We start from the raw sequence: 13,484 nt of genomic DNA on the forward strand, positions 1-13,484 counted from the left end.
CTGGTTAAAAACACTGACCCTATGATGTATTTTACCATATATTATTAGTTAAAATTGCAGGGTATCACTTTTTACAGTGTAAAAGTCACAGATATTATGTTATATTATTTGGGGGGGGGGGCAGCCTTTTCTAAATACAGATATTATCCATTCCAAGGTTGGCACTTATATTTCATTCATTTAGTTTTCTTATATCTCCCATATCTCTTTCTTTTCTTTTTTTTTCCTCTCACTGTCCATCACTGTGGCCATATGATTCTGAGTGCTGCATTTGTTTGATTAATATTTCGGGTTGATTCCCTCCCCCTTCCCTCCTCTTGCACATTCCCTCATTTCACCTCCACCATGTGACTCAGAGACTAGGGGTGTGAAGAAGGAAATAGGAAAGAAAATTATTCAAACAACATTTAAAGTATGGATGTCCGATCATTTTGAAAGAACAACTACTTGAACTGTAATTTACATTCATGTGTATTTGTATGGGTCTCTGTAGCTGCTGTATGATGACTGATACAGCTCAACTGTGTGCAGGCATGAGTGTGTGTGTGTGTGTGTGTGTGTGTGTGTGTGTCTGTGTGTCTGGTGTGTCGGTGTCATGGTAATATTGTGTATAATTACATTAGTCTTGTACTGCACAGAGAGATGAAAAGAGTTCACTATCCACATAAGCAAGTAACCATTAACCTTTCTCGCACTCTCACTTCCTGAGTGACTACGAAATGAAATAGTTAATCACAGAGCAGCGATGTCATTGTGAAGGGGTGGGGGGTGCATTATGGGTAAGGACACAGAGACACGCTGACTTTGGATATGTCTGGTGTTTTTACTCTCATAATGCACACATGCATGAACACTCAAGATGTTAATGGTGTGGAGATGGAGGAGAGAGGGATTTCTTCATGGTCCACCTGTCAGGACTACAGTTTGGAAAATTATGGGCTGTCAAGTATTGGGCGGCTGTTTGCTTGAAGACAAGAGGCACAGTTGTGTCTTCTGTGACCTACAACTCACATATGATCAAAAAACATAAAATTACATGGGGGTATTCAATGTGGATTCATAACTATCTATCTATCTATCTATCTATCTATCTATCTATCTATCTATCTATCTATCTATCTATTATATAGTCATCTAAAAAACAATCCTGTTTCCCAGTTTACACAAAAAATATACAGCACCAGTTTCCATTATTGATAATTATAAGAAATGTTTCTCGAGCACTTAATCAGCATAGAATATTAAAAACAGAACAGTAAATTGAAATTGTAATAATATTTCATAGTATTACTTTTTTACCATCCCCAAACTTTTGAACAGTTGTGTATGTGTTTCTGGTGAGTAGTTTCACTGCGTTCTGTCCATTTTTAGATCTCATTAAATACATACAGTTGAGCATAGAAGTAGAGGCCACTTATCTGCTGGGAATTTTCAAGGATGCTCTAAATTTTATGCTGGGAATGTTCCAAAGTTGCAGCAAACACTCACAGGGCTCTCTGGAAACAGTACCTTTATATCATTAGCACTCAACAATGGCATGTCATTTATCTAAAATGAGTCTAATGTGCTTGTTTGAGTCCAAGTAATGTTATGTTCCGTATTTCACAATATATTGTGTTTGTTTTAATGAAAATGACAGCTGCATCTTAGCAGAAGGTTTTAAAACATCTCGAGATTAAAGTCATTATAATGCGAGATTAAACTTGTAAATGTAAAAAAATAATAATAATAATAAAAAATGTTGTAATAAAATGTTGAGTGTCGTGTTTCAAGAAAAAAACTTGTTAATTTTTTAGAAAAAATGTTGAAAAAAGATTTTAAGAATAAACTCATTAAATTATGGAAAAAAATGCGCTGCTTATAAGTATAAATAACTTATAATTCCTGTTTACAATTATTGCAATGATCTGCTACTTTTACAAAGCTTAACTAGAATCGCTATTTTCACTTGTTTGTAATAGCACATAGCTAAAAATGCTGCTGTTGTCACAGTGTAAATAGAATATATCACTGTTTTCATTTAGTGTAAATAGCATCTACTTTCACTTAGTGTAGATATCATCCGATGTGATATATAATGAAAAAAGAAAGAAGACAGGGTTCAGCAAAAGGCAAATTTGAACTCTGGTCACTCGCATCACATGCTTTATCCACGAGCATCGCTCCTTATGACCTGCGCCTCTGCAGACACTGACAATCTTCTGTACTGTTCCATAAGTTAATGGATTTGAAATTAAAAAATATATATTTTACATTTTACAACACAGTCATTTCTTAAGTTACTGAGATTGACAGACACATGTTCGGACTGCAGTTGTTTTCCCATAGCCATTGTACTAATTATATTACATATAGGGATTTTTTAAGGGTCACAGAAACACAATCTAAAAGCAGGATCAATTGGGTTGTACACTGAGTAAGCATGTGCAAGTCTATATGTTTACTTTTTTGGTAACTGCAAATGCGATTTACCTATAGCCTACCACAGAGGTTACAGTGATCTGAAGTTAAATATAGGGCAACTTTACTCTGCTGGGGTACCAAATCAGGCCATTTGCAGAAACGGGGTTGGAAGGAAGTGGACCCATGTGCAGAACACTAAAAGGGGAAGAACATCATGATGAGATTTTTATTATTTTATAGTATTAATAATATCACTTGTATTTAATCATGTCCTGAATCATTTTAGCCGAAGGCAATCTCTTGAGAATGTCATGATGATTACGTCAGGCTAGAATACTAAATTCCATTAACAAAGTTGATTTCACATAAAGAAATTTAATGATTCTAATGAATTGTTTCTGTTACTTGTGTATGTAACCATACAATATTAGCATTATTGAAATCTAATTGATATTCATTACATCCCATCAGATTAACTTTAAAAAGAGACATGACAATGACTAATTGCTATTCGCTAGTGTTATTTTAGTATCAGTGAGATACAATTATAGATACAATTTTATTTAAAGTTTTAGTAATTTTTTTTATATTTTTGTCTTTTATATCAGTTGACGTTTAATTTATTTAAAAGAATGTTTTTTTCTGGTTTTAGTTTTAGTTAATAACTCTGCTGTAAATACATATTTTCATGGAAATTCAGGGTATAAAGGCTCGTGAGCCGTGCTCTTCCTCAAGGTCAATCTAATAGAAGGTGTTAGTTTATCATGCTGTGGAACATAGAAATTTGGACACACACAGGTGAAAAGCTTTGTTCTTTATACTATGTTTAGATTAGCAATCATAAAACACTAATTTGCCCCAAAACTGTAGTAATTACATAGGTATAGTAATTTGAGAATAGCTTACTCTGTCTGCAAACTAGGACACAGTCCACAATTGAGCCTCTGCAACCCCAGGTTTTATCTCTGAGACTAAGAACAAAGCTTTGTGTTTTTAAAATATGAGTACTGGTGGGCCATATAGAAACCAACATGAATGCTGCTGGGGGTGGGGGGGGGGTTATCTTTGCCATTTAGCAGATGCTTTTAATCCAAAGCTACTTACAGTGCACTAATTGCAGGGACAGTCCCTTCCATGGAATAACAGAGCAAAGTGTTTGGCTCAAGGGCACAAGGAGCCAGTTCTCATCTCTTGCCATCAGCTCTCTAGCCTCTGTCTTAGTGGCCCTGGTCCATGTCATTATGCTATCACCTCCCTAAATACTGTCTAATTGTGCCATCATTTTACGGAGAATGGATTTGAATCCATCCATACATACAGTGGACTGTCAGCTCAGCAACCATGCCATTCAGTTTCTGTATTCAAGTTAGTGCATACTCCAATTTAAATTTTGTGTTGAATAGAAATTATGATGTTAATAGCTGCCTCATTATCATGCTGCCCAACAACAAGCTTTTCCAGAGACAGTGTCAGTTTAGAATGTGACTGGGTAGGGATATGCCTCAGAAGCATAAATAGTATGTAAATGCTCTTAAAAGCCACCTCAGAGGATTTGGAAAAAACCTGTTCCAGAACTGTGGAGATGGAAAAAAGTGTTATGTGAGGAGATGAGGACATATGGGCTGTAACTGGTTTTCACACTGAGTCTCACCTTGCTGTGATACCTGGCTGACCTTTCAGAGCACACAGGCGACGAGTGTGGGTGGAGGATTAGACTGGATTGCTGTTTGCCTTATTTGTGAACTAAAGCCGTAGATATTATATCATTTTAATGGTGTATAAGAGAAATGTTGGGCAGAAACTCAAAACATCATATTCATATCACAAAATAATAAACTTCTCTACAGTTATGTATGTGTACTTTTTGTTTGGTCAAGTACATTTATAATTATATATATTTATATACATTTTAATTAAAAATTACACGACACTAAGTTCACATGAATGATGTTTCAAACAAGATGTGTGCTAATATAATATAAGATGTGCTAATATTCATAAAACTCATAAACATCTGTTTAGGAAATTAGGAAGACTATGTGAACCTGGACCACAAAACCAGTCTTAAGCAGTCTTGAGTATATTTGTAGCATTAGCCAAAAATATATCGGTCAAAATGATTAATTTTTCTTCTATTCCAAAAATCATTAGGATATTAAGTATCATGTTCATGTTCCATGAAGATATTTTGTAAATTTCCTACCGTAAGTACAGGTGCTGGTCATATAATTAGTTTATTTATTTCACTAATTCCATTCCAAAAGTGGAACTTGTGTATTATATTCATTCATTACACACAGACTGATATATTTCAAATGTTCCTGGAGAGGATTGTGAAACAAAACCCATTCAAAAATGTGGGGGAGATTCACAAAGAGTGGACTGCAGCTGGAGTCAGTGCTTCAAGAACCACTACACAAAGACATATGCAAGACATGGGTTTCAGCTGTCGCATTCCTTGAGTCAAACCACTCTTGAACAACAGAAAGTTTGTGAAAAAATATCAGTAAAATATCAGTTTGTGTGTAATGAATGAATATAATATACAAGTTTCACTTTTTTTATGGAATTTGTGAAATAAATCAACTTTTTGATGATATTCTAATTATATGACCAGCACCTGTATATCAAAACTGATTAGTAATATGCATTGCTAAGAACTCACTTGGACAATTTTAAAGCCGATTTTATCAATATTTAGATTTTTTGCACCCTCAGATTCCAGATTTTCAAACAGTTGTATCTCGGCCATATTGCCCTATCCTAACAAACCATACACCAATGGAAAGCTTATTTATTCAGTTTCCAGATGATGTATAAGTCTCAATTTTGAAACATTTACCCTTAAGACTGGGTTTGTGGTCCATCTTAAAATCAGGGCCATGCAGAGACCTTTGGAGGGGCAGGTGTTCAAAGTATAGAAGGGAGCATATGGTGTGCCTTATATGGAGCACAGCTTATAGGGCAGTGCTCCCTGCACATATGTGCATCAAAACGGATGCTTCTGTATTGATATAGCAGCAAATGCCTTAATGCAGTTAAAAAAATAAAATAATCAGAGAACATAAAAAAACATTTTAAGTTTAAAAGTTAAAGATTGTTTTTTTTTTTTTTTTTTTGCACCTCTTATTTAGTCTGGAATTAGACACTGAATTATATTATTGATATTATTATTGAGTTTACGGGGTATGGTGGTTTTGTTGTTGTAAATACTACTGTTGCAGAAAAAAAGTGTCTTATTTAAAATAGATTAAATAACAGAACTGCCTATTCTGATCCTGCCTATCTTAATCCTGTTCTGATTTTTTTTTTTTTTCATGATAATGAGAATAAAAACAGGGTTGATAATTATTATTCAGAGGATGAGAAATTCAGTATAAGCCTGTTTTACTACTCTTGTGCTAATTATTTTTAAGGTATAATTTTTTTTTAAAGAAATATGATAACACTTTACAAAAAGGTTCCATTAGTTTATGTTAGTTAATGTATTAACTAACATGAACAAACAATGAACAACACATTTATTAAAGTATGTATTGATCTTTGTTAATGTCAGTTAATGAAAATATAGTCATTCATTGTTAATTCATGACATTTTAATTCATAGTGCATTAACTAATGTTTACAAGCACAACTTTTGATTTTAATAATGCATTAGTAAATGATGAAATTAACATCAAGATTAATAAATGCTGTAGAAGTATTGTTCATTCTTAGTTTATGTTAATTTTTTCGTCAGATAACTTACATAATATGGCGATATGGCCGGCATATGATGAGGATGAGGAGATAGCCCCTGTCTATGTAAAGCGCTTTGAGTGCCTAGAAAAGCGCTATATAAATGTAATGAATTAAATTACATAAAATATACAAGACACCTCTACACCTTTTAAACCTTTCCCAAGCAGCAAGAAAGAAAGAGAAAATACAACTTTGTTTATATTGCTGCATGTAGAACTATATTAGCTGCATTTTTATTATTTCATAAATATTTTTATGAAGGTGAGTATCACTGAACTTTCATGCAGTGCATGTATCATTCATACTAGAAGCCGGCGCATGCTCTCTTCCAGAAAGTCCAAAACAGACTCATATAAGTAATAACTTACGACGTGCATGAATTCCACATCATATGGACAAAAGCATCCGCCATTGCTGTAGCTGAACTGAATAAAAGGCACAAACATTTTACTGATGAAACATTTAGACAATAAACACACAATTGCGAAAATATATGGATTATGTGTGTTTTTCAAGTTATCTTGACTTCAGGTAATAAATAAATAAACTATAGGTTATGAATAATGCAGTACTGATTGATATCATTTAGTATAGAAACTATAAATTGGGTTTCCTGCCTTATTCTGTGACTGGAGAAAATGATATTGATCTGTTAGTGCTCTAAATTACTAATGGTGTCTGAACGTAAGATCAGGAACTGTCATTATGTGGATAATTTTATTTATGGCTAAATTATTATTCATTAAGTTTACACATAGTCAGATTGGGCATGCTCCTACAAAAGGGCGTGTAATAAAAAAAAGTGCCTTGACAAAAGGGCACTTTGGGCATCAAGGGAAAAAAAGGGGCAGGTGCTCAAGCACCCCCACCCCCTCTACACGTGCCTGCTAGTAATATTGCTGGCTCTTCAACAGCATAGCAGTTTGTATAAACGAATCAGACAATCTGCTTGATTTCATCAGGAGGACAGTGCTCTCTGTTGTTTGTAAAACGCACTGCAACTGGTACCGAGCAGCACTGAATGAGCCTTACTGTACATTCCCATGAGAAGCATACAAGGAAGTGGAACGAAAAATACTGCAATAAAACTGCTGAATCATAGCAGTATTACCATCTGTATTTCTATTTTACATTAAGCATCATAGAGGGCATCTCATGTTGTAATTAATATCACAATAATAGGAGGTGGAGATCTGCATGTATGGTAGGCTAATAGTGTTTAGGTTTGATTCTAGAATGTAAACTAGGTTTTGGAAAATATAAGTGTACAGTATCGCTGTGAAACTGCAAAACATTATAGGTTCTTTCAGATCCCAAAAAAAAAAAAAAATAGAGGTATAAGCCCACCACATGGCCATTAAGTGTGGCGTTACACACACACACACACACACACACACACACACACACACACACACACACACACATATATATATATATATATATATATATATATACCCTATATGCCATGCTTAATAAAAATAAAGAAAGACCAATTTGCTTCTACCCAGCAGCCATCGATAATATTTAAATGTTTCTGATGCATTACCCAATTTAGACATGAATTACAGAGTGTGTCACATTAAATACTTCAAAGCAATTTATGCCTGTGAGACTCCATGATCCTTAACTAAAAGCTTTAAGGACCCTTGGGACAATCACTCAAAACGCTACAAGGGTCTTCAAATAGGGGTCTGCAGTGGTACTGGAGGGGGTCCATCAATTAATGTTCGATCACAAGTAATTTTTCATAACAAAAATTAAAACATGGGCATAAAAAACATCACAAAGTCAATTTTAACCCATTTAATCTTAATTTTTTAAAGGGTTACCAATGACACATCATTTTAATATTTTAATGTCTGGGAAAAATATGATATTTTTGAGTTTGAGCTTCTAGTATTGAAGTCTCATGCTCAATGTGTAGCTCTGCTTGACACATCTTGTATCGGTGGTCACTCATTGTCTCTATTGACTAAAGGGGTCCTTGTCCTGAAAAACTTTGAAGACACCTTCACTTCATTATATATTAAAGTCCTGAGTGCTTCTCCACATATGCAAATACTACAAGGCATATAAAAATAAACCAAATGTGTTTTGGTACATTGAAAATGGCACATCCTTCCTGAAATGTCACTGAAGCCTTATAAATAGCAAGCGTGAGACAGAGGAAGGCAGACTTTGGTTAAGATAGAGTTCCCACATGACTGGAGGGTGGTTTTGAATGTCAGCCTGAAATAAGTAAGACATTGTATGACTGCTCTAGGGTCATCTTTGGCCAACGCTCAGATGCATGAAAACCACATGATGTCTGAACCATACATTAGGCCACAAAACAATTCTGTATCTATATAAAATTAGAGTACATAAACTTAAAATACTTTAAACCAAAAGGTTTCGCGTGAACGCTATTTTTTGTAAATAAGTAAATTGACAAACTAACGGAAAATGTTTAAAATCTGTATTAATATTATACATTATTATTCATATAAAAATATTACACAACCAGCAGTGAGTGAACCCATTAGTCTGTCTCCTCTAAATCTGATAACCTCTTTGGAACAAAGAGAAAAACAAAGGGATTGCAGTAAAACCCCTTCCGAAACACGGTACTTTAAATACTTACAATAAATTGTGTTACATTTGACTCTAAGCAAAAGAAATTCAAGGAAAAGCTAATTCATAACGCAAGTGGTACTGTAAAAAACGGCAATTTTATTTAGTTTTATTGAAGTGCATTCTGGGAGAAAATGATTGACATCGCGGCCATTTTGGCTCTGGCCGCTCCGCTCCCATTGTGTGTGAGATAGTAAATACAGCCGCTGCCAGACAAGCCGAGCACATATTTCACCGCGCGAATTAAAACACGTTCACCTGAGGTAAGTGCCCCGATGCGTCACTGTCGTCTCTCTGAAATACTTTTCAACAGCTTTGTGAAACTTTCATGTAGAATAATGTTTATTTTAAGCGTTAAAACGTTAAAATCTCATCGTCTGAAAACGAGGACGCCGATGGCGAGACGCGAGAGAAACAGGCTCTCCTTTTCGTGTCGGAGGACACACTGAAATCCGTCCCACTTTCGTATGTCTCTGTTTACTTCGGTTAAACGTCGCAAATTCGCGTCAAATTTTACTTCTACGCGATTATTTAGTTACCCAATGATGCCTTCTATCGTACTGTGTTATTGGTTTTGCGTTGCGTGCATTCGCTTTTGAATTTTATTTAAAAGTTTACGTCCTCCCCTGTGCCTCAATGCACGGACTCTCTCCAGTTGCCGTTCAAATTGCAGCCATAATCTTGCGGTTTAGGGCGGGGCTTAGACAGGCTGATCTTCCCCCACAACTAGGAGAACGACATGTGATTGGTTAGATTATTCCGCTCTTCTATATTTATTGGTTACTACTTTATTGTTGTTTTACAGGCGTCTGTGATTGGTTGAAAGGCTGTCTCAGTCCATGCTGAGTGGTTACTTTTATTTATTGGGTTTAATGTGATGTGCTGGAGGAAGTGGCCTGAAATAGCATATGGGGCAGGGAGTCAAATACCAAAACAAGTGTAAAACTAGAGACTCTATTTTTAGTAGAGATTTCCTCACTTTTATATCTTAGTCAGTCTGTGCACAAGACTCAATCCTGTATATTATACAGCTAAGTGAAAGTACGATTAAGCATGTTGTTTTACAGTCCTGCCAGATATGTCTTAATCTGCCCATGATTTACTGCCTTAACTGTGTTCTAATACTCAGTGTTTTCCTTTTTCTCAGGTGATATTGACTAACAATGGCCCGTACTAAGCAGACTGCTCGTAAGTCCACTGGAGGAAAAGCTCCTCGCAAGCAGCTGGCTACCAAAGCTGCCCGCAAGAGTGCTCCCTCGACTGGAGGAGTCAAGAAACCGCATCGCTACAGGTGATATTCCAAACTCGTGCTTGTACCCAGCAAAGAAAGAGTTGTGAGGACCCGTGCATTAAAGCATCTCTCTTGTCTGCAGGCCCGGTACTGTGGCTTTGCGTGAGATTCGTCGGTATCAGAAGTCCACTGAGCTGCTGATCCGTAAGCTGCCATTCCAGCGTCTGGTTCGAGAGATTGCCCAGGACTTCAAAACTGACCTGCGTTTCCAGAGCGCTGCCATTGGTGCACTGCAGGTGCATATTGGGTTCATTATTGCTAACTAAAACTAAAACAATAAAATACATTTTCATTAGTGGAAATAAAATAGACACTAACTGAAATGTAAAAACTTATGTAATACTCATATAACTTAAACTTGAACTAAAATATATAACTGTGTAGAAACTATATAGACATATTAAAACAAAAACGTAAAAAAATGACAAACGCACTTAAATTAAAACTTTAAAATTAAAAAAGAAAATATAAAAATAAAATCTAATTTAAAATATTATATATCTGGTCTTGAGCTTGTATTCCTTAGATGTTGACATTTTTGCACATGTTCTTATTTGAAGAATTGGAATTTCCTATTTTGCTTTCTTTTTGTTTATGTTTAATTGACTGACTGATTTTTGTGTATATTCTTGCAGGAGGCCAGTGAAGCATACCTGGTCGGTCTGTTTGAAGACACTAACCTGTGTGCCATCCATGCCAAGCGTGTCACCATCATGCCCAAAGATATCCAGCTGGCACGCCGCATCCGTGGAGAGCGTGCTTAAACTGACCCCCTCTTTCTATCGCCCTCTTTATTTCTCTCTGTCTCTCCACTTGTTCTCCTCTTGCTTTTCTTGGTAGAGTTTAGAGTATCAGTGATGGGGAGTAACTGTGTCTCAGTCTGCTAGTGCTGTCTAAATGACGCGTAGGGTACCTATATGTGCATGTAACAGGTGCTGCTGATCACACACACACATATGCCCACACACACACACACTCACACACACGCATACATACATAAACATACTCTCACACATTCACATTTGGAGTGTAAACGAGGTCCACCGATGCCTGCTTTAGGGCCACACATTCAATATGCATATAAAGAGGAGAAGTCTCACCCTGCTCTCACACTTACTCCACTGTCCAGAAAGAAAAACAGGGTGGTGTCTGGGGTCAGTCTGCTTAAGGGGAGCGGAAACTTCCACAGCAGGGTGCTACTAAAACTGCCTCAGTCCACCTTATTGAAATCTGTCCCCCAATTCACATATTTTTTTGATCTTACCATATTTGCCCTCCCCTTCTTGTCCCCCTTGATCCTTCCAGTCCTTACATTTTCTGCTTGAATCTTTACTTGGCCCTTCATAGTGGAGGTGAGTGTGGGGTCGGACTTCTTCTCTGTGTGAGTTTCTGTGGGAGATGTGATCAGCAAAGCAGAATCGTATTCAACTGCAAACCAGCATCTATTGGTTAAAAAGTTGTTATTTGTAATATTGATGATTACTATTATTGTTGATATGGTGTCTTTTTTTTTTTTTTTTTTTTTTTTTTTTTTTACAATGCGTACATGAATTGTTCTTTAGAAAAAAAGGATTAATCCGAAGAAAAACAGTTTGAATTCGTTTTCTTTTTCATATTGTAGTGAAAGCCGATCCTGCTCCTCCTGTTATAACTTCAGGCAGCCACAGGGGGGCGCTCTAAACCAGCCTCTCATTCAACCTTACTGTTAAACTAACATCCTGCTCTCCCTTCCTTTCTTTCTCCTTCTTTTTCTGTCTCTCGTTTTTCACTCTTTCAATTCCAGTTTTGCCAGATTATCGGCTTTAGAGTCACAGAGTGTAGCAAAAAATATTCTTTACCTTTAGTACCTTGTTTGGTAGAACTTTACTCCTTCTCTTTATTTGTGATACACAGTGTAACCTCATGTTTGTGCTTCTTTTATTTTCTTGTTTGGAAATTTAAATAAGCTGATCTTTGTATTTTCCAAATTTCTCATATACTGGTGGTAATAAATAGATGTTACACAAATAACCTTTTCATTGTGATTTGTAAACACGCCCAAATACATCATGGCCTAGTGTTATGATCCAGTGTTTAGAGTGTATTTTAAAGGGAACACCAGGTATTAAGACTAAAATAACGTAAATTATGTTTCTTACTGAAATATTAATCAAATTTTATGCATATTTTGGACTATGGGGGCGCCATTATTTCAATGAAGTCAAATGGATGCCCTCTGTGAAGTACTGCCGTTTGTTATTCATTTTAAAATGTATAAAACGATGTGGATTTTTTAAATAATGTAAATCTTTCATGGATTTTCTACTATATATTTCAGTAAAAGACATTATTTACGTTAATTAAGCCAAGCATGTCTCAATTCCCGGGGTTCCCTTTAAATGTGTTGCTTCATAAAACTGAGGTGAATTCTGAATCATGCTAATTTTAAGGAAACATTCCAGCATTTAAGGAAAATGTTCTTAAAATACATGCTAAACAGATGTTCTTTTGGTGAAGCTGTTATCATCGCATCACAGGTGTTTTAGTTGTTTCCTAGAATAAAGTATAAAGTAGTAGCCTAGAATAAAAAGACTGTGGTCAGAAAAAAAGGTTAAAGTCTGTCTGTGTTTTAACCACGTCTCATCGTAGCATAGCAAAGGACTGGTGAGATGATGCACAATTGTAAAGGCATTCCAGAGGGTCCATGAGTATATTAAAAATAGCATCAATCAAAATTTAGAAAGCAAATTAATTTGTTTGAACTTTCACATCAACTAAAATAGAAAAAAGCCAGTAATGATTCTTAAATAAGAAGGTTCATTTTCCTTTGCTTAGTCACTAATCACAGAAATACTTGCCATTTAACCTGTAACTACATTAACACACACCTCTCATTCAAAACTCAGATTGCCCCTCCATCATCTGAAGTGTATACACAGTTGCATATTTCTTAGTCTGTGTGTGTGAGAGAGAGAGAGAGTCTGTAAAATGGTAAATTAATGTATCTGTCTGGTTAGGTATCATATGTATCTCTGCTGGTTTGCGGGTTATGTGTGTGTGTTGTGTGTGATTTGTTAGATTTGAAGGCTCAGCAGCTTCTCTTTTTGTCTTCTTGCATGAACTACAGACAATCTGTCACAGAGAGAGAGAGAGATTAATATCTGGAGAAACGGGGGAGGGTGAGAGGAAAAGAGAGTGAGAGACTGAGGAAGACAACAGACAGACAGAAAGAAAGATAGGGAAAGGGGCCAAACAATAAATTTATAATTTTTACTTATTGCTATTTTTTAAAACATGTTACACATACAGATAAATGTTCACATAAAGTAAAACAATGTCACATTATTAGCTTTTCGGAAGCAAAAAAACCTATTCATAAACTTGTGACCTATACATACATAAACATTTGCACAAAGATACACGCGCACAACAGCCTTCCTCCTGGTAACAGTACATG

General features: G+C 35.8%; 1 protein-coding gene across 1 annotated transcript; it reads left to right on the forward strand.

The window, feature by feature from the left end:
* The first annotated feature begins 8,869 nt into the window (after positions 1-8,869).
* Positions 8,870-12,058, forward strand: h3f3c (H3 histone, family 3C). The gene is made up of 4 exons (XM_052592625.1): positions 8,870-9,020; positions 9,905-10,048; positions 10,131-10,284; positions 10,684-12,058. Exons 2-4 carry the CDS (start codon positions 9,921-9,923, stop codon positions 10,810-10,812), a joined length of 411 nt encoding a protein of 136 aa, XP_052448585.1. The 5' UTR covers positions 8,870-9,020; positions 9,905-9,920; the 3' UTR covers positions 10,813-12,058.
* The last annotated feature ends 1,426 nt before the right edge of the window (positions 12,059-13,484 follow it).

Source organism: Carassius gibelio, chromosome A5 (genome assembly GCF_023724105.1).
Source record: "Carassius gibelio isolate Cgi1373 ecotype wild population from Czech Republic chromosome A5, carGib1.2-hapl.c, whole genome shotgun sequence".
NCBI classification, from domain to species: Eukaryota; Metazoa; Chordata; class Actinopteri; order Cypriniformes; family Cyprinidae; genus Carassius; species Carassius gibelio.

Coding starts and splice junctions, on each gene's coding strand:
- h3f3c (XM_052592625.1), top strand. CDS start 9,921: ATGGCCCGTACTAAGCAGACTGCTCGTAAGTCCACTGGAGGAAAAGCT. Junction 10,049..10,130: donor AAGAAACCGCATCGCTACAG/GTGATATTCCAA, acceptor TCTTGTCTGCAG/GCCCGGTACTGTGGCTTTGC. Junction 10,285..10,683: donor CTGCCATTGGTGCACTGCAG/GTGCATATTGGG, acceptor ATATTCTTGCAG/GAGGCCAGTGAAGCATACCT.